At 37.3% G+C, this 20,129-nt stretch overlaps 1 protein-coding gene across 2 annotated transcripts in view; it reads right to left on the minus strand.

The window, feature by feature from the left end:
- Positions 1–1,076: 1,076 nt before the first annotated feature.
- Positions 1,077–20,129, minus strand: part of LOC107582884 (insulin-like growth factor 2 mRNA-binding protein 1) — a 45,045-nt gene continuing 25,992 nt past the window's right edge. For both annotated transcript variants that reach the window (XM_016268907.1, XM_016268908.1), the window contains exons 3-15: positions 13,161–13,209; positions 11,690–11,741; positions 11,447–11,510; positions 10,547–10,837; positions 10,243–10,377; positions 9,416–9,538; positions 9,180–9,315; positions 8,926–9,048; positions 7,894–8,010; positions 5,718–5,792; positions 3,784–3,915; positions 2,908–3,021; positions 1,077–2,744 (exon numbers count right to left, since the gene is read on the minus strand). In XM_016268907.1, the coding sequence (XP_016124393.1) occupies positions 2,598–2,744; positions 2,908–3,021; positions 3,784–3,915; positions 5,718–5,792; positions 7,894–8,010; positions 8,926–9,048; positions 9,180–9,315; positions 9,416–9,538; positions 10,243–10,377; positions 10,547–10,837; positions 11,447–11,510; positions 11,690–11,741; positions 13,161–13,209 (1,558 nt within the window). In that variant the 3' untranslated portion in view covers positions 1,077–2,597. The remainder of the gene's footprint in view (positions 2,745–2,907; positions 3,022–3,783; positions 3,916–5,717; positions 5,793–7,893; positions 8,011–8,925; positions 9,049–9,179; positions 9,316–9,415; positions 9,539–10,242; positions 10,378–10,546; positions 10,838–11,446; positions 11,511–11,689; positions 11,742–13,160; positions 13,210–20,129) is intronic.

Raw genomic sequence — 20,129 nt, forward strand, 5'->3', positions numbered from 1 at the left:
AGAAGACTGCCATCTAGTGTGAAAAAGGGAAGCTTAAAAAAATAAAAAAAACACAAAAAAAATTAAAGACCTTGACCGGTTAAAGCACATGAACATGCTAGCAAACCCTTCGTCTGAATGTGATCTGGCAGTGTCCATCCATCTTTAACGGTTAAAAGTCTTTCCATCCTTTATCCAATTAGTATTTTATTCTAAAAAAATACAAAGTTTTTTTTTATCCGATTGTTCTGTTAAATTATTTACAGGTTTCAATTTGAGAGATGTGAAAGTTTTTATCTGAATTTACTTGGCTTCCGTTTCCCAAAGGTACCTTTTATGTTCTCAGTCAGTTTAAAAAAATGAGTATGACTGAGGCCATAGTGTTTTTCTATGTTCCTGCCTTTTTAAAACACCCAAACCACTTCCCCAACAAAAAGATTTAACACTTCAACTCAATTAGAAAACACATTCGCGCACACTTGCACAGGACAATGGGGAAGGACGAGACTCGATCCAAAAATCAGGAGAGAGATGTTGAATGGCTCACATTCAGTGTCTTGGGGCCGAAGATTGTCATCATGCTTTCGTTTTTCAAGCATGGCGAGTAAGTCAAGCCCTTTCAAGTAAGTCATCCAATGATTTCAAAATCCATCAATGCAGAATGATCAAGATCACACCACAGGTGCACAAATAATGGCACAAGTTAGAAAAAGAAGCCATTTATAGATTTCTACGGTCAGCTTGTATGACAAACAAACGCATATGTATCAAACTTAAAATCCTGTGGTATGGCAATGTTCATTATGCACCAGTAAAAGATGGTATGGCCCGTCCTACGTCCCATTGAATAGTGATTTCAAGTGCGACTCTCCTAGGACCCCCAGGCTGGCCTAAGGCCTACGGGTGAGAGACACCACCTAAACAATTAATAATTTTTCCTGGGAGTCCTTCTGAGCTCAGGTGAGGGGAAAAACCCTCAATTACACTCACGCATACACTCATACCCAAAAAGAAGAAGAAAAAAAAAAGGAACATATTTCTTTCTTAAAAAAATAAAATATTCAAGACTATCAGCTTTTATATAAAAACACCAGCAAGCAAGCAAAAACAAAAAAAGAAGAAAAGAAACAAGAAATTAGGAATACTGAGGTAACAATACCCTGAGGTAGTTTTTTTTTCTTAATTTCATTTGATCTAATCTGTTCTAGGATCAGTGAGAAAGGCCAGGACTCTGGCAACCTCAACGGCAAATGTCGAACATAGTGGGGGAGAGAGAGCACAGAAACCATTTTGCGGTCACCTGCTCTTGACCTTTGACCTAAAGGCAGACTTGTACCCAAACCTGGCCTTCCAGCCAACTGTCCTCACTTGATTCTGTCTCTGCATATTTTTACAGCATATTTATTCTCAGGAAAAACACAGAACAATGTGTCTGAAGGCCAGGTTTTACGATTGCTTTTTTTTAAAATGTGAATATGTTAATCACACATTCCTAAAAGAGAAAACGTTTTTAAAAAGATGCTCTAGGTCTCGTTTTCTGAAATTGCGGTACATTCATTTTCCATTCTCTGCCTGCTCCAATGCAATGAGGGGCCAGGTTAACTCACATATCATATATATATAATATATATAAAATATGCCGTTTGGGTGTGAGCGGCGCTACAGCGATCATCGCCGGCGTGGTTTAGGATGGAATTGATGGGTTTCCGCACATCAAAGCTGAGCCACTGCAATACAACTGCAGAGGTCACCTTTAGCCCACACGCTTACTGAACTCTCGCCGCACGTCCCGCCGGCCAAACGGCACGCAGCCTAAAAGGGAAGCCCCGGAAAAACACTGCAACCCTCTTAAGCCAGGTACTCGATTGTCGATGGTTAAACGTGCAGCATCTCAACACAAAGTCATGAAGATTATATTTACAACCTCATTTTTGTTTTTTTTTCATCTCGTGACCCCCACAGTTTAGCGTGGGGGACTTCAAGAGCAGTGTTAACAACTTTGGCCCCTCCCCTCGTCTCTGATAGGTAGGGAGAAGTCACTTGATTAGTGACACCGCCCTCCAAAAATTGTGATGGATTCTCTGCTCTCTCTTTCCCATCTCTACCTCACTGCATTTCATTAATAATACCTCTGAATAAACATTTCTATACATATATCTCTATCTTAAAAAAAAAAAAAAAAAAAATTTTTTTTTGAAGTGACTGCTGATGGCTGAGGGTCCCATGTAGCTCGAATCCTTTAGGAATACACACTTTTGAGGGACCTTCACTACACCCTATTCCCAATAAGCAGCTATATAAAAAAACCTCTCACCAGAGGGCGCTCCGTTTTGACAGACTTCCTCGCCATCCTCAGTCACTCCACCTGGCCTAGCATCTGGTCTCTGTTTTCTAGTTATCTCTCTTTAAAAAAAAAATTTTTTTTTTTTTAAATCACTTTTTTTTTTCCCTTGTTCATTTTCACTAAACTTGCTTCCTCGCCCTCTCACAGGCAGTTTTTTTTGTCTTTTTTAATACCCTCTCATTTTGCTGCTTATTTCTGTGCGTCACTCTCTCTCTCAGTCAGTCCACTCATTTGTCCTCCCATTTGTCTGTCCGTCCGACTGGGCCCCGGCCTCTCACTTCTTCCTGGGTTCTTGTGCCAGTCCCTGAGGGGTCCCCGGCTCAGACACGGCCTGCGGATGGGGCCCCTGCGAACCTCCTGTACCTCCTTTCTGCTGCTGCTTGACTTGTGTCAAAATTTCCCTGATCTTCCTCTGTGCCAGCTAGAGAGGAGACAAAAAAAATTGTCTAAAATAAGCATTGTTTGCTCTGCCAGTTTATTGTAATGTTTTAGCCAAATGAAATGTCAACCAAACTCTTTAGGTGTCCACTCCTAACTAAGCGAAGGACATTTGTGCAGGGAATACAGAAAGATGAGCAACAGACCTGACTTGCGTAAAAGTGGCCGATGATTTTGACGATGACCTGGTCGTGTTCATCAGGGGTTTGCTCTCGGGGAACCACTACTTCAGCAGCGGTGAGGTTCTGCAGTTCATTCACCTATGATGGGTCGTTTAAGCACACATCAATTAAATCAACACATCAACATAGACTTGATTAGCACATTCCATTAATTTGTTTTATTAATGAAGTTATTATATATATATATATATATATATATATACACACACACAATATATATATACACATATATACACACACACACACACACAGTATATATATATATATATATATAGTGACAGTGAAGACATTTATAATGTTAAAAAATAACTTTCCTATTCCATTCTAAGAGTCTTTTATCAAATGTACATGACTTTTAATTTTACAAATCTTCTACAAACTTTTGAACAATAATAGTACAGTAGTAGATAATTAGATCAAATAAAATACTTTTTAATATTTTATTTTGATGGTTATTTTACGTCAAGTAACAATTTTTTCATGGTTTTAGTTTAGTAATCAGCCATAAAAACATTTTAACAGATGACTAGAAAAGATAACTTAACACTTATAGAGCTTGTTAAATAAAGTGGACTATTTGCAGCTTCCAATATTAGGGAAAAACAAATAACATAATAAAATGTGCATTAATATATCAATTGGACTGGCATAGTATATCAAATAAATAAAAATAATTTATTTGATATACTATGCCAGTCCAATTGATATATTGTGCACACCTAGTAAGTAACTGTCTCTGTAATAATCTCTTCAACATTTGAACATGAAGTAACTTCAAAAACACTCTTCCTCTAAGTCATCGAACATTTTTCAGCCATATGTTAATGATGTACGACTTACGGTTTTCCCGCCTTTTCCGATGACCCTTCCTGCTGCTGCAGCTGCTACTTTGATGTGCGTCTCCAACTTCACTTCTTCTTTGGGGCCAAAGAAGTTCTCCTCCTTCAGCTTACCATATATTCTGCCTTGAGCCTAAAGCACACAGGGCTTCTTAAATGACTTGGGTCTTCCTGACAGCACATTCCGCTCAAATATTTTCTGAAATTAGTTCGCTAAACAACCGCAGTAAAGATAGTTTGCGGTTTGATATTCAGATTTCTTTTGGCTATAAATATGCAGCGCGCTGTCATAGACATGCAAATAATACCGAATATCGTTCTCCATGATTTGTGAATTCAGGTGACGCTGTCCTTCAGGCCGAAATCAGGGTTTTTTTTCATAGTGACTCTTAATTTTATAATGCCTATAGCTCCAAAAGTTGGACTCTTAGAGGAATGAAACCGGTGTCATCTTCACCAGCTTGATCTGTGAATTTTTTCACAGCAAAGCTCTTGTCCGTAAACCCCTTGGTAAATCTGCTAATAAGGAATGTGAAAGAAAGGCATTCTTCATGTTTAACGTCTATTACCAATAAACACGCAGACTGCTGGAATACAAAAACATTGTTTTAGGTCGAGCTCGATTTGTGAAAACTTTCACAATCGCATTTTATCGCGTGGCAGTGTTTATCTTTGCTCTGCGCCCCGTTTTTTCTAGTCAACTTAACTATAACTGAACTATTCTGATCTGAATAATTTCACAGAGCAGTTGGTCAGTTAACTCTTCCCTGATTCATTTACATCACTATTTTGATTTGTGAAAACGTTCACAGTGCAGTTATGGTCAGACAACGGTTCAGTCAGTAACATCACCATTCTGATCTGTGAAAAATTTCACAGTTTTCACAGATCAGAATAGTGATGTACATGACTCAGGGAAGGGTCAGCTGACCCGTAGTGAACCCACAGTTTTCACAGATCAGAATAGTGATGTACATGACTCATGGAAGGGTCATCTGACCCGTAGTGAACCGAAAGTTTTCACAAATCAGAATAGTGATGTACATGACTCATGGAAGGGTCATCTGACCCGTACTGAACTGTGACAGTTTTCACAGATCAGAATATTGATGTACATGACTCAGGGAAGGGTCAGCTGACCCATACTGAACTGTGACAGTGCCTGAACCGATATTTTAGTGAATTTCACAGTTCACTACGGGTCAGCTGACCCTTCCCTGAGTCATGTACATCACTATTCTGATCTGTGAAAACTGTGAAATTTTTCACAGATCAGAATGGTGATGTTACTGACTGAACCGTTGTCTGACCATAACTGCACTGTGAACGTTTTCACAAATCAAAATAGTGATGTAAATGAATCAGGGAAGAGTTAACTGACCAACTGCTCTGTGAAATTATTCAGATCAGAATAGTTCAGTTATAGTTAAGTTGACTAGAAAAAACGGGGCGCAGAGCAAAGATAAACACTGCCACGCGATAAAATGCGATTGTGAAAGTTTTCACAAATCGAGCTCGACCTAAAACAATGTTTTTGTATTCCAGCAGTCTGCGTGTTTATTGGTAATAGACGTTAAACATAAAGAACGCCTTTCTTTCACATTCCTTACTAGCAGATTTACCAAGGGGTTTACGGACAAGAGCTTTGCTGTGAAAAAATTCACAGATCAAGCTGGTGAAGATGACACCGGTTTCATTCCTCTAAGTGTCCAACTTTTGGAGCTATAGGCATTATAAAATTAAGAGTCACTATGAAAAAAACCCTGATTTCGGCCTGAAGGACAGCGTCACCTGAATTCACAAATCATGGAGAACGATATTCGGTATTATTTGCATGTCTATGACAGCGCGCTGCATATTTATAGCCAAAAGAAATCTGAATATCAAACCGCAAACTATCTTTACTGCGGTCGCAAACCATGCATTCAAGCAAACCTTGAACTGGGCCTCAGGTGGTCCTGTAACAATGACCATTCGCATTTTTGAGTCTGGAGCCTCTGCTGGTGCAATCTGAGGAAAAAAAGCATTTGAGAGTTGAAGTCATCTTGACAATGAACTTCAGAAAAAGAGAACATGAACTTCAATATTTTACTAGGGTTGGGTACCGAAACCCGGTACCAATATGGCACCAGTACCTATGTAACCGGTATGTACTAGAACCGAATCAGAATAAAATTCGGAATCTCAATTCGGGGCCATGCCTGAGCGATCAATTGAAATATTTGTCTTCTGGTTCTCCGAAACCGACGTAAGAAGCATCATCACTGGCACCGCACCTGAAAAATAATTTCCCGAATTGCACGTGAACTCAAGTTGGAAAGCTCTAATAATACAAATCCAACACATCTTTGTAGTAATGAGAGTGTCCATGTTGTTTTCACATTCCGACTTAAAAGCACAACTCGGGGAAATGAGAGCATCCGAGGAGCGCGTGAATGCAGCAATTACACTTGCTCTGATGGCAGCAGCTAGCCTTCCGTTAACTAAGCTAAACATGCTTAAATTAAAATGCCTAAAGCTAAACCTCCCTTGTTTTCACATTTCTAAACCTGTTGTCCAACAAAAGAGAAAATTATAACCTTTTTACTCCACAACACCAGTCAAATGCTTCCTTTTGTGATCTGATGAGGCTTCTTGTCACAGAATGAGGCAGAAAATATGCTACTTTAAAAAGAATACATCGATTAGCAATAAATTAGGGTGACCATACGTCCTCTTTTCCCCGGACATGTCCTCTTTTTTTGGACCTACAAAAATGCGTCCGGCTGGGATTTCTTAATTGCCCAAAGTGTCCGGGATTCGGCTGTTTTCTTAATCTCACACCCTGAATCTCTGACTATTGCCGCCTGTTCCCGCGATTTTCGTGTCCACTCCTTTAAACATTCTAATATTGTGTATAATTTTGGCGCATCAGGGAGCCGCTCTCAGGATGCGGTGTATTTAAATATTATTGAATGAGCGTTTGCGCCGTTTACTTTCACTTTCGATTTCGCGATCACACGCACTCTATGTAAAGGGAGCAAGCACATCTTACAAGATCAGATATTTGTCAATGAGCTCAGAATCTGTTGAGCAGCAAATACTCCAGCATGGTCTTGTCAGTCATCTCTCCTTATTCTCCACTTGTGATCAGTCAAATCTGACTCCTGCAGCTCTTGTTGGAATCAGGGTTGCCAAGTCCGCTTTTTTTCCACAGAATTGGGCTACTTTTAAACTGTTGCCATGGGTTGCAGGTTTGAAATATTGCATAAATTACATTTGACTGAAATGCTTGTATTGAAAAATTTTGCATTCTACCTATGATAAAACTTTCATGGTCTTCTACATTAACTGTTCCCTTCTGGTGGAATGACCTGCCCAGCTCAATCCAAGCAGCTGAGTCCTTAATATTTTCAAGAAACGGCTGAAAACACATCTCTTTCATCTTCATTTGATCCTCTAACTCTAGCACTCCCTATTCTAATGCTACTTCTAATTTTATCTTGACCCGCTAACATTTGCACTCTCTATTCTATTTCTATTCTAATGGCCAATCATTTTTTGGGGGAATTTTTATTTATTTTTTTAATAAGTATCAGTTCAGGCACCGGAACCGTTTTAAAAGTATCGATTTGGCACCGGCATCGGAAAAAAACGATACCCAACCCTATATTTTACATGACATATCAACACAATATTTGATTTGAGATTACCTGTGTGATCATTTTAACAATAATACCACACAAAGGTGAAAATGTTCCATGGTTTAACTCACCTTCATGTTGTTCTAAACCTGTAAGATTTAATTTCATCCATGGAACATATAAGGAGAAATTTAACACAATCAATGATTTCTGAAGGATCATGTGACACTGAAGACTGGAGTAATGATGCTGAAAATTCAGCTTTGCATTACAAATAAATTACAATTTTTCGAAGAATAAAAGAAAAGAAAAGAAAAATTTGTTCACAAATCGAAAACATTGCAACAGGTTTGGAAAGACTTGAAGATAAGGAAATAATAAAACAATTTTCATTTTTGGGTGAACTATCCCTTTTAAAAGCAAATACTATTTTTTGAAAGCATAGGAAACCAAAAAGATTACCCACAATGCATTTTTATGAAGATTACCTTAATAGAAGCTCCCGCAAAACGGCTTAGCTGCTTGATATGCTGTCCTTTCTTGCCAATAAGGGCTCCTACTGCTTGAGCTGGGATGTACACGTGGACGGTCTCCTGTTCAGAGGCCTGGGTTACGGACAAAAAAAAATGAATAACTGCTTAGACCGTCACACCCCAACATATGGTGAACGCCACTGTAAGGTCAAAAATTATCAAAGATTTCTGCTTTCCTGTCCCAAACCTATCTTCAGTAACAAAAGGGCCATTTGGAATTCCTGAAGGCACAGAGGTGCTGATAGTGATCAATGCCTGTAGGCCAACATGTGTATACACCGGGGGTCTGCTAATTGTCACACCTTTTGCCCAGTGGGTGAAGTTATAATCTGCTGATTGGTCAGTTTGAATGTCTCACATTTGGTTTTTAGTCACATGGTCAAGGAAGGGATAAAAGAGGACTGTAACTGTTGCTCTGTCTCTTTCCTTGGCTGGCTCTCTTCTTGGGTCTCTGCCCTCTCTCCCTCTTTTTCTTCCTCTCTCTATCTCTTTCGCTCAGGTAATATTTTACATGTTGGGTACAATTAACTATGCTTTACCATCCTTCATCTATTTTGTAACCAATTCAAGTGTAACCATAACAAAATATTGTTATTAAACCATTTCAATTATTAATTATGTGCTAACTAGTCTTGATTCAAGGTTCATCTTAAAGTGTTACCTATTGCAATACAATAGTCACACAATAGCAACGCTCTCCCACATATGTAGCTATTCTAACTGCGCTTATTTCCGTCGTTGGTATAAGTGGCAGTGGGTGGTAATAGACTAGAAATGTACAGTTTTATACCATCGTGCTGATAACGTTTCTTTAGTCATTCGGCAATCCTACAGCCTGAACCACCGTAGGAAAACCATCCTTACACCACAAAAGAGAATTGCGTTAACCGACCATAATAAGGTAATGATGCCACAGAGGCCTAGTTTATGTGACATCAATATCTATGATTTTTTTCAAATAATGAATAGTGACAAAATTGGTCGTACCCCAATAGGGCCATAGGGGGACCCAGGCACAGAGTTTCCGAGGGAAGGAGGTGGCATGGCAGAGGATGGCGGGAAGAGGCCGATTGCTCCCAGGTTTAGTCCAGGGATCAGGTGGGTCTGTTGCTGGATGAAGGCGGAATAGATTTTCAGATTAGGATTCAAATTCATGTTTATTGGCCAAATAAGCTACACTTACAATAAAGTCTTCTCTATTTTTGTGTTCCTACACATTTTTCTCTCTTATACAAACTCACATTCATGGCAGCGATGTCATTGTCATATGCCTCCCGCACTTTCTTCATGATTTCCTGTTCTGCCAGGCAGCACGCTTCGATCGAGCCCTTCACCGTAATTGTCCTCTCTGGGTTATAAAGGGTCAGATCCTGCAGTCTGCGTGAAGAGACATTCAGAAAAAAAATTATGTTAAGAGCACTCAGTAGAAAATTAGGCCACTGGTTTAGTTTTGTGTTTGTGTCCTTTCTTTGCTTACGGTGAAATTGTGATCTTGGTATCAGTGTCTTGCTCCACTTTCTTCAGGTTGCGTCCCTCTTTGCCAATCAAACGGCCAACAAAGTTGTTGTGAGCAAGAACCTTCAGAGGCACCTCATCAGCACTACCAGAAATGAACAGTATCTGTTAATACTGATCTGAGAACAGACATGACCCAACAATGACCTTTCAATGAACTGTAGGTTCAGAAACAAAATCGAAAGTTTGGGGTTTAACACTTTAAAAGTTTAACACTGTAAAGCTGCTTCGACACAATCTGTATTGTATGAAGCGCTACATAAATAAAGGTGACTTGACATTGTGATATAATATTACAAATAAAAATAACTGTCTTCTACTTTAATGTATTTTAAAATGTACTTTATTCCTGTGATGTCAACGCTGAATTTTCAGCATCATTACTCCAGTCTTCAGTGTCACATGATCCTTCAGAAATCATTCTAATATGCTGATTTGCTGCTCAAGAACAATTTCTTATTACTATCAATGCTGAAAACAGCTCTGATGCTTAATATTTCTGTGGAAATTGGATTTGTTTTAAACAAATATAAAGTTCAAAATAAGAGCACTCATTTGAAATAGAAATCTTTTGTAACAATGTAAAAAGTATTTTTGATTATTAATGAATAAAAGTACTAATTTATTTATTTATTTAAAAAAAACGTACTGACCCCACACTTATGAATAGTATTCTAAATATGCATTTATATACAGTGGACATTATTACTTTACTACTTATATATTTAAAGAAAAAAAGTAATGGTGTAAGGGATGACTGTTCTTGTTGTGATTGTCCTAGATACTAACGTTTTGGTGTCCTTGGCCTCCTGGATCATGATTTCCAAGATCATGCGGCAGGCAGCTGAACAGCCCTCTGGGGTAGAATGGATACTTATGGGCTTTTCAGCGGCACCTGCATTCTCTTTACGATGCACATCGATCCTGAGAGATGAGAGGGCAGTATCGTAAAGGTTATGCAATGAACAGTGTAAAATATAAAAAGGCACAAGAAAAAAAAAATCATACAGGTTTGATGTGACATGAGGGTGAACTATTCTATTCTAACTATTTTAAATTAAATTCGTTTCTTTTCAATTCCTCAATCACTCACTTGCTCTGAGTTTGCTTGGTGATGTTACGGATGGTGGCGCCCTCCTTGCCGATAATGGCACCCACGTATTGCGTGGGCACCAGCAGCCTGAGAGGGACGTCGGGATGGTGATGTTTGTTGGGGATTCGAGAACCAGGCGACGTCTGGCGGGAGTTTCCTCGCGGACCATATCCGGGACGACGGCCGTTGTCTGGGCCTCGTTGAGAGTCGACATCAGAGTTTTCGTCAGGGATGTATGAAACACGCAGGGCGTTGTTCTCAAACTGGTAACCGTTGAGCTTCTGGATTGCCCTGGAAAAACCATGAATGATATGCATGAATAAGGGTTTATGACAGTATCTTGGGAGAAAATGTCACTGTGGTGTGGATGAATGCTGACTGCTGTACAAAATGTACTAAATGGTTATTAAATAACATTACAAATGAATCCGATGAAGAATCCAGACTCACAGATCTCATTTTTAGCCAACCTGAATAAAGCTTGCAAAGCAGCTGAATCACCAGTAGGTGTCAGCCGCAAACAAGGAAAAACCATAATGAGAACACACATGCTTTGTGGTGACTGTTTAATCTGATTATGATATTACAGAAAGACAAGTGATTTTAAAGTTGAAATATGTCATTCTTATGTTACCATTTTTATCGCATCTTAATATGCACAGACAGCCTTTTGTAGTTTTTTTTTTTAAACTAAAAATTGTATACACAGTGGTTACACCGTTAAAAACATTCAGAATAAAGACCAACCCAGCACAGCGGCATGTGTGAGTTCGAGGAGAGGATCTGTTTGGCCGAACAACGGCAGACAAGGGAAATCTATTTGACAAAAGTCAGTATTTTTGCAATTCCATTTGGACACTTCAGCTTTTAAATGAAGGTTTCAGGGGAAAGTTCACTTACTGTCTAGCCTGCTCCCGTGTCTCATATGTGACGTTCACAACTGCAGTCTCACTCTCTGTATTCACTAGGGAAAAAATAAGAACAGAGAAAGAGAGTGTAAATAACTATAATTTTTGCATCTCTATTGATGCTGTAAAAGCACTTGCATTTCCAGGTATTCCGTATGATTTTTTAAAATATATTTTAGACACAAGTAATACAAATTGTTGTATTATTCCATTAGTATTACTCAAAACTATTTACCTTGTTCACAGTTCTCAACAGTTCCATACTGGACAAGCAGACCATCAAGAACCTACAATGGATAAAAGACAATGAAATGAATTTACTTAAAATTGTAGCAACCAACAATGCACCTGCTGACTGAATCGGTTTCACACAAGAGTTATAGAATTAAAGGTCATGAGCGTATAGTTCATTTAATGAAGTTACCCAGGTTGCTCTCTTCAAAAATGACAAGTTTAAACAATTTTTAAAAAATTCATTTTATTCTGTATTACAGAAATATCCTAACTCAGAATCCTATCTTATCTGTTTAGTAACCATGCTAATTTCACTTAAGAATTCTGAACTTTCAAATCTCGTGTCAAGAATTAAGATAGGAAGTTTCTGTAATGTTAAAAAAAATGTCACAAACTCAGATTAAAACTTGTCCCAAACCAGGTGTGTATTTTGTGTATGATAGTAGGCTTAATTTCTCCATACAAAACTTAACATCTGTCAAACTGAACTACATTAAAACCTGGTTGGCATCAGACTGGTTTTTGCCACCAAGGGGTCACCTCCTAGTGGCTGACGCTGGCGCAAGTGGCTGGCAGAAGTGGGGCCTGCTGGAGAAGTGCCAAGAGAGACCCCGCCCCGCAAGAACAACAGTCAGCCAGTACAACAACCGTCGGAGAAAACATGTACTGTGCCACGCCCGCGCACACACACACACACACACACATACACACACACACACACACAGACGCTGTATGGTGATGGTGTAATCTCATAATCACACACAGATCACCTAACCTGAATGACATGGATAAAACTTGGAGTTTACATCAGCACAGGGCACTGCCCTTGCCAGAACATGTAGGGAAAGCTCAAACTTTGTTATTCTGAGTCAGATTAAACAGACGCATTGCTGAAAAATATTTAAAATAAAATAAAAATATATATTTTACTTTTTTTTTTGTGTGGCTTTTTAAAAAAAAATTTTTACATTTTAAAATAGCCTTTTAATGAATACTTAATTCGTTTTTAATGAATAAATACTGATTTTCAAAAGTAATTTTGTTGATGTTAAAATACTTGTATAAATATTTAAAGAGATCTATTACATGTAGCTTAATTTTCTAGAAGAAGAGCAAAACTGTAGTACCTTAGTGGCACTATTAAAACATGCATTTTTGTTTTTCGTTGGGATTATCTGTTTGTCCAACCAATGTAACATTTTTGCAATTTCCCTTTGGTGACTAACATTAACAACATAAACATTTACATCCGGAATGTTTTCTACGTCATACTTAAAATAATGTCTATGAATCGAGAAGAATCATCAAGTACACAATAATTTATTCTAGGATTATGCTTTAATCTGTCTGAAAAAAACGGAAAACATCCTTAAGAGCAACCCTGGCACTTTGGCAGAATTCTTGGGTGATGAGCATCGTGTTGATTGAGAAAAACTGAAGTTTGAAGTCGAAGAAGTCACACCCAGACTCACCTCCCACTGTAGGTGTGGCGGAATGTTTCTGATCTGGAGTTTTCTGGTCCTGTAGAGCGAGAAAGAAAAAAACAGAAAAATTAGATTTAGAGAAGGCTTCCTCACCAACTTTGCTTCATGAAACAAGAGCAGTCAATATATCCCAATACAAAACTAATGAGAGTAGCGGTTACAGCCGCAGACATCTTCAACAAAAACTGCTCTCAAGTTTACACCCACAATCACATAAAACCTAAGTATACTAACGACACCTAACATCATCCAAATGCTGATTTACACTGACAGCTAGCGTTCAGAAAGGTCCTGGTCTTGTCTATATCTAAATGATGTGGAAAGAGATGCATGGAAAGGTGAAAGTCAAAGTCAGAACAGGGATAAATCCACCTGAATGGTAACTTCCATCATAAATGATACTTAATTTTAGCTCTGATATGAAAATGTTCATCCTTTCACATGCCATAAGAATGAACAGATATAAATTAAGTTCTTGAGGAAAATTTTAACACTGTAATTATGAGCTGAATTTTTTTTTTTAAACAACTACTTTTGTCTGCTGATCAACAGCTTTATGGACAGCATGCAAAAATATTTTTAAGTCTTGTTTAAAACATGTTTTAATTAATGTAATATTTGCATTCATCTTGTTTTCATATGAATTTGGAAAAAACCTTTAATGCAATTTTCAAGAAAAGTTTCAGTTTGGTGTAAAAAAAATTACATTTTCCATAACCTTGAATGTGAGTGTAAAACAGGAATCTCAGCACACACTGAAACATCTTAATCATCATTTCCAAAATGTTTTGCAAGTCGTCCCCCCCCCCCCAAAGTAAATTTTTCTTTCCTTTTTTTTGGAGAGTTGCACCGCATACCTCGTAACAAAAACCAATTATTAAACTAAACTAAAAACTACAAAAATATTACAAAAAAATAAATTAGGTGAACTGTAATTGAGAAATTAAAATGTGCTCATTACAAAAGAATGGTATTCAAGTCACTGCATTTAACACATTCATGATTTATTTTTAATGACACTTAAAAAACCTGATAAAATATATATCTTGAATGCGATGCAAGTCACTCAAGATAAAAGTATAATTGTACATGCATATAAATGCAAACATAAACAGTAGATCTGGATCAGTCCAGAACTTTGACATGGTGTAACACTACGTGGATAAACCTTAACAAGAATGTGTTGATTGTAGAATATAATTCTAATATGACGAATTTATGTTCATAAATTAACACCATGTATTATTTCAAAATCGAAGACAGGACCTGTGAGGTTAGACAAAACATCTCAAAATGATCTAGAAGAAGGTATTATTTAAAGGTAGATTAAACACTATATTATCACTACTATTATTATTATTATTATATATTAAACAAGATGCCTGGGCGCTCATGGAAGCGAGGCGGGAGAGAGAGAGAGAGAAGAGACTGAATGGGCATATTGAAACTAGACACTGATGTAGTTTAATGCCAGCTGCCCCGGAAGCATCCAAACTCATCGCCCGAGAAAGAGAGAGCGAGAAAAACAAAGAAATGCAAGTAACTACAGCAATGTCCAAGCAATGCAAGGCTTGGAGAAAAAAAAAAAAGAAGGAAAATGAGTGAATCAACTATAAAGTCCAATAGAGAACTGCAGCATGGCATTGCTCCATCACCATAACAATGACACAATTATAAGGAGACCTGATAACCTACACAAAGCTGTAGCACTCTGGAACCTCTAGAGAGCGTAGTAGCAAACGTTTGAAGCAATGCATGTGTTTAGGATCAAGGAGGAAAATGGATGCCAAAGGTCATGTGGGAGGGGCAACTCTTTTCTGGCAACTGAGAGTAGAAACCCTAAAGAACTCTGAACTCCGGAAGGTTGACGCCCACTGGTTGACAAGCAGAGAAAATGGCGCCGTTTGCCCGCTTTCAACTTCCCTTCATGCAAATGGCGGGCAAAACAGCCAATCAGGGAACAAAGAATCCTGCAAGGGTGTTTCACACCACAGAGACCAGCAATGCGAGCATGTCTAAGCCAAATGAAACCAATTGAAATCATGCATTGTCCAATCTTGAAAATGGCCGTGCAGATTTGGAGGCCTTAAAGCACTTATTATGTACTTTCTTTTTCATTTGCTTCCAAGATCAGGAGAAATGCAACACGACTTCATGCGTGTTTTAAGTAAATTAAGACCAGGAAAGCACCAAAAGGTACTTCAAATGTTAACAAAAGGCAAAGGCCACACAAACACGATGGGTGAGACCACCAATCTGTTCGATCAATCACCTCGTTCCCAATCCCATCCCCCAACCTGACGCTTCCACATCCCACCCACATTCACCCTCAACAGAGTTTTTCAGCCCCACCCCCACTGATAAAAAACAACCCTTCTTGTTTGCCACCTTTGAACCCGTTTAAACCCATCGTGTCAAGTCCCACCAAGTCTCTGACCACTTTGATTGGTCAACAACGGCGTGGAAATGAAAGATTCAGATGAAAGAGGTGAGGAGGACTGACTCCGTTTTTTGGTCTCATTTTTCATTGTTTAGAGATGAAAACAGGCTTAAAATTTAGCATTACTCAATTTACCTGTTGTGCAGCAGGCCTTAAATCCAGCCATGCAGCAGTGGATGATGGGACACCAACCACAGAACCAAATCTGTTAACATGCTCACATTCTCCAGAAAGAATTGCATGGGATTTCTCTGTGTTTTATGGCGTGGCAAATAAAATCTATATTTAGATTTGGCTTTAGTTAAAATGGGAATCTCAACACACGCTGAAACATAGCAAGTTCAATCACACAGCACTAAAAGACAATAAAAATGCTCATAAAAAGACCAAATAACAAGAACAGAAAAAAGGAGATTCACCCCTTACAAGGGTTAAAGGTGAGGACTCTATAGGCAAGCGAATAGCATAAGGGGGAGGGTGTGTGTATGTTAGGGTGAGGGTTGGTATGTGGTATTGTCCTATAGGAGCTGTATGGGTCAGCCACGCATTATTGAAGTTTACTCCTATCTTGAACTTGTGAATGTAAAAAATAAATAAATAAAAAAAATATGACTATATGCCCTGAGATAGGATGTACCAAAGACTATAGCAAGAGTTTGCGATGTGCTTTTAATAAAATAATAATATAATCATAAAATAATCCATAAAGCTCACTCTTTTAGTAAAGAGAAACATACTAGCTTGAACATCAGCAAAACCCTGTTCTGCACACACAGCATCACATGAGCCCCCCCAAAAAAACCTTGAAGGGAAAGAGCTATATGTCTTGACACAGTTAAGCACATTCAGTTCCTCCACGCACCACGCAGACGTACTTAAACACAAACACGTTTACTTTGCTATCTAAATGAGGGCATGCCATAAACTACCAATCAAACCATTGGGGTCAGTAAGAATTTTTTTGTAAATTAGTACTTTTATTCTGCAAGGATGCACTAAATCACAGTTTCCACAAAAATAAGAAAGAGCATAAATGTTACCAACATTGATAATAATAAGAAATGTTTCTTGAGCAGCCAATTAGCACATTAGAATGGTTTCTGAAGGATCATGCACTGTAATTTTAACTGTAAAATATTGTAAAAATGCTACAGAAAAAAAAAACTTGTTAATAGGTTATACTACATATACAGGGAAAAAACTGTAAAAGATCTAACTGGACATTTCATGTTTACAGTAAAATACTGTTAAATGTACAGCTTTTAGAAGTAAAAAAGGCTAATCAAATTATAATTTACAGTGAAAGAATGTAAACTGATATTCCCAGAATTCCCTGTGTGACACTTCACATTTGAAAGTATTTTGTTTAAATAATTTTGTTTCTTAATAGTTTTTTTGATCAGTTATGCACATTTGGGTTTTATGTTACAGCTTCTGATTAATGTACGTTTATTGTAAATTACAGTTTTATACTGTAAATGTTTATTTTTTTTACAGAATTATTCTGGCAACCACAGCTGATTTTTTTTACAGTGTGTGACACTGAAGACTTGAGTAATGACTTCTGAAAACTCAGCTTTGCTAACAAAGAAACTACATTTTAAAATAATATTTTAAAAGAAAAGTTATTTCAAATTGTAATAATGTTTCACAATATTAATGTTATACTGTGCTTTTAGAAAATAAATGCAGCACAAGAGACTTTTTCCCCCAAAAACATACACACTTTTGAATGATTATATGCAAATCAGCATTTATTTTAATATTTATTATATTTTAATGTATTTTAGATATTTTAATTTGTTAATATTATAGCTATGTAATGTTTAAAATGTTTTATATACACACTATAATTTCTATTTAATAAATATTATTCAATACTATGAATTAAAATGAGTTATGCTGTCTTTTTTTTAAACTAGTTATAGAGACAGCTATAGCCAAGTAAATCCACACACACACACACACACACACACACACACACACACAAAGCAGGTGCACCACCAGTACCTTTGCTAAATATCAGCAAGACCTCCAGCATAACCAGATGCATGGCTTGGAGAATCAGCAGAGCTCTTTTAATCAGATATAGACATATTCCATATCTTAAATTCACAAACATACTCTAAAACACTGGCATATCAAAAACACAAACTCTCACACACATGTACATTGTCTGCTGCCTATATCCCTTACATGCTAGTTTTCTAGTTTGTCTTATATGATCAATCATAAAAATATAAGTATTAATAAAAACTAAAGCATAACAGAATTGACAGTGCGGTATCTAAAACTTCTTTAAAAGGATTATGAAAATGATCAAGCAATAAGCAAAACTGCTACTCCCATGCTCATACAAGACACACTCGCAATCTAAACATTTAAACAAACAACCCCACAGTGCAGAGAACAAATGTGTCACACACACACACACACACACAGACAGACTCCTACACCATCAGCATACACAGGTGCATGCCAGTGTAAGACTGTATGAAACGCGCTAAAACCCACCAAACCACTTCTGATGAGCACAGGCCTGTCAAAATAGAAGAAAAGACACAAAACTGGAAGACAAATGCGTGTTGTCGAGGATAATAAACGTGCTTCCCAAAACATTGCTCTCCATTTAGTCTCAACGGATACATTGTATTAAAAAAGTGAACTGTGTCTATTCTACAAGCTTTTCCATGCAATCATCTTAAAAGCTTTAGACAATGGGAATCCTTTTCTGTCAACTGTGTATTATGTGGGATTTTTATTTTATTTTAATACATTGTATTAAAAAAGTGAACTGTGTCTATTCTACAAGCTTTACCATGCAATCATCTTAAAAGCTTTAGACAATGGGAATCCTTTTCTGTCAACTGTGTATTATGTGGGATTTTTATTTTATTTTTTTACAGAGTAACACTTGTTGGAGAAAAGAGCCAGGAGAAATACAGGGAGCTACAATATTTTGACCAACAGTTGTCAATGGAGATAAAATCAAAAGGTTAATGTGATTTGTAGTTTACATTACCGTACATTTAGGTCAGTGTCTCCATTTCAAAGGGCAAGCAGTGGCATTTAATTATGGGACTTAAAACTACAGAACGTAGTGATTTAACACTAATTAACCATTCGAGGTCCACCGTGCGACAGGTCCAACAGGAAACAGAGTACACAGGAAGTCAAAAATCACCCTTTAGAAGTCACAACCCTCATCGAGCAACTTCCTGTCTTGCTTTCAGCCGTTTCCACCTCAGCCAATGAGAGGTGAAGCTGATTTAAAAACGGCGGAAGGGCAGATAAACAGAAAGAGAGAGAATATGCCAGCAAGAAAAGAGCATTCACTTGTATTCCTTAACCCCTCCTCCATAACTTACACATTCATGCATCTCACACTCATATATTCACTGCTTTACGTTTTTATTTCTAGTATGGGCTGGAATGTAACTCTTTGCAAAGCAGCTGATTATGGATACCTAAATTACAAGACTACAAAATATAAATTTAAATCTAAGTCGCCAATGTTTTTGGAGCTACATAACGAGTTTAGGGTAAGATGTACACATAATATACAGTGCTAATCAATAAATCAACCTAATTTTCTTCATAATTTTTCCACATATTCAAGTAGCAAATATTCAACTTGTACTTGCCCATAATTCAATTGCATTTGGGCTTTAGAGGGATCTGAAATTAAATTGCATCCCGGATTCTTTCTAAAACATTTAGGAGAGGCTACAAATCCTTCAAATGAAGCACGCGGAACTCATCATGCAGGTAATGGAGTCAGTTCAACCAGTGTTGCAATTTTTTCAAGAATTTATTTCAAAAATTCTCCAAAAAGACCTTTGTTAAATAAAAAGCAAAAATCAAAAGGACTTGTGAAACCTACAATTTGGGCTAAAAAGACTATTGGTTTGAACACTACTACTACGAAGTAAAAAAGAAGAAAAAAAAGTGTTTTTTAAAAAATACATATATGAAGAGTTTGGTTCCAAAACACTATAAATCCATTTTGATTAATTTGAGTAAAAATGTGTTTTCTTTACCAAGAAAGTGGCAAGATGAGAACCCCTATTTTCTGTTTCAAACTTTCACATAGCATCTTTAGGTTATAATAACATTAACAATTCAAATCCAGATTTAGATTTTCAAAGATTTATTATAAAATTATATGATTTTTCCCCCAAAATGCAATAAATCCATTGAATCAATATGAAAGTTATTTTTCATAAAGGGACGCTTTAAGGAAAATGTATAGCCTATGTAAGCAATAAGCCTAAATAAAAATAACAATTTGTTTTCATAAAAAAAAAAAAAAAAGCGAAATATATCTGGCTTAAATAATTAAGCTAACAGATTTAAAACAGAAGTGTGGTGCAGCGCACCATAAACAAGTTTTTTTATGTTTCAGCTGTTCGATCGCACCGGCGCCTCGCCTCGCGTGCATACACCCCACATATTCTAGCAATTCAAACTTACATCGCAGTCTGTTCATTATCAAAATAAAATACAGTCAACCAAAC

This window comes from Sinocyclocheilus grahami, unplaced genomic scaffold, assembly GCF_001515645.1.
Source record: "Sinocyclocheilus grahami isolate Dianchi unplaced genomic scaffold, SAMN03320097.WGS_v1.1 scaffold48.1, whole genome shotgun sequence".
Lineage (NCBI taxonomy): Eukaryota > Metazoa > Chordata > Actinopteri > Cypriniformes > Cyprinidae > Sinocyclocheilus > Sinocyclocheilus grahami.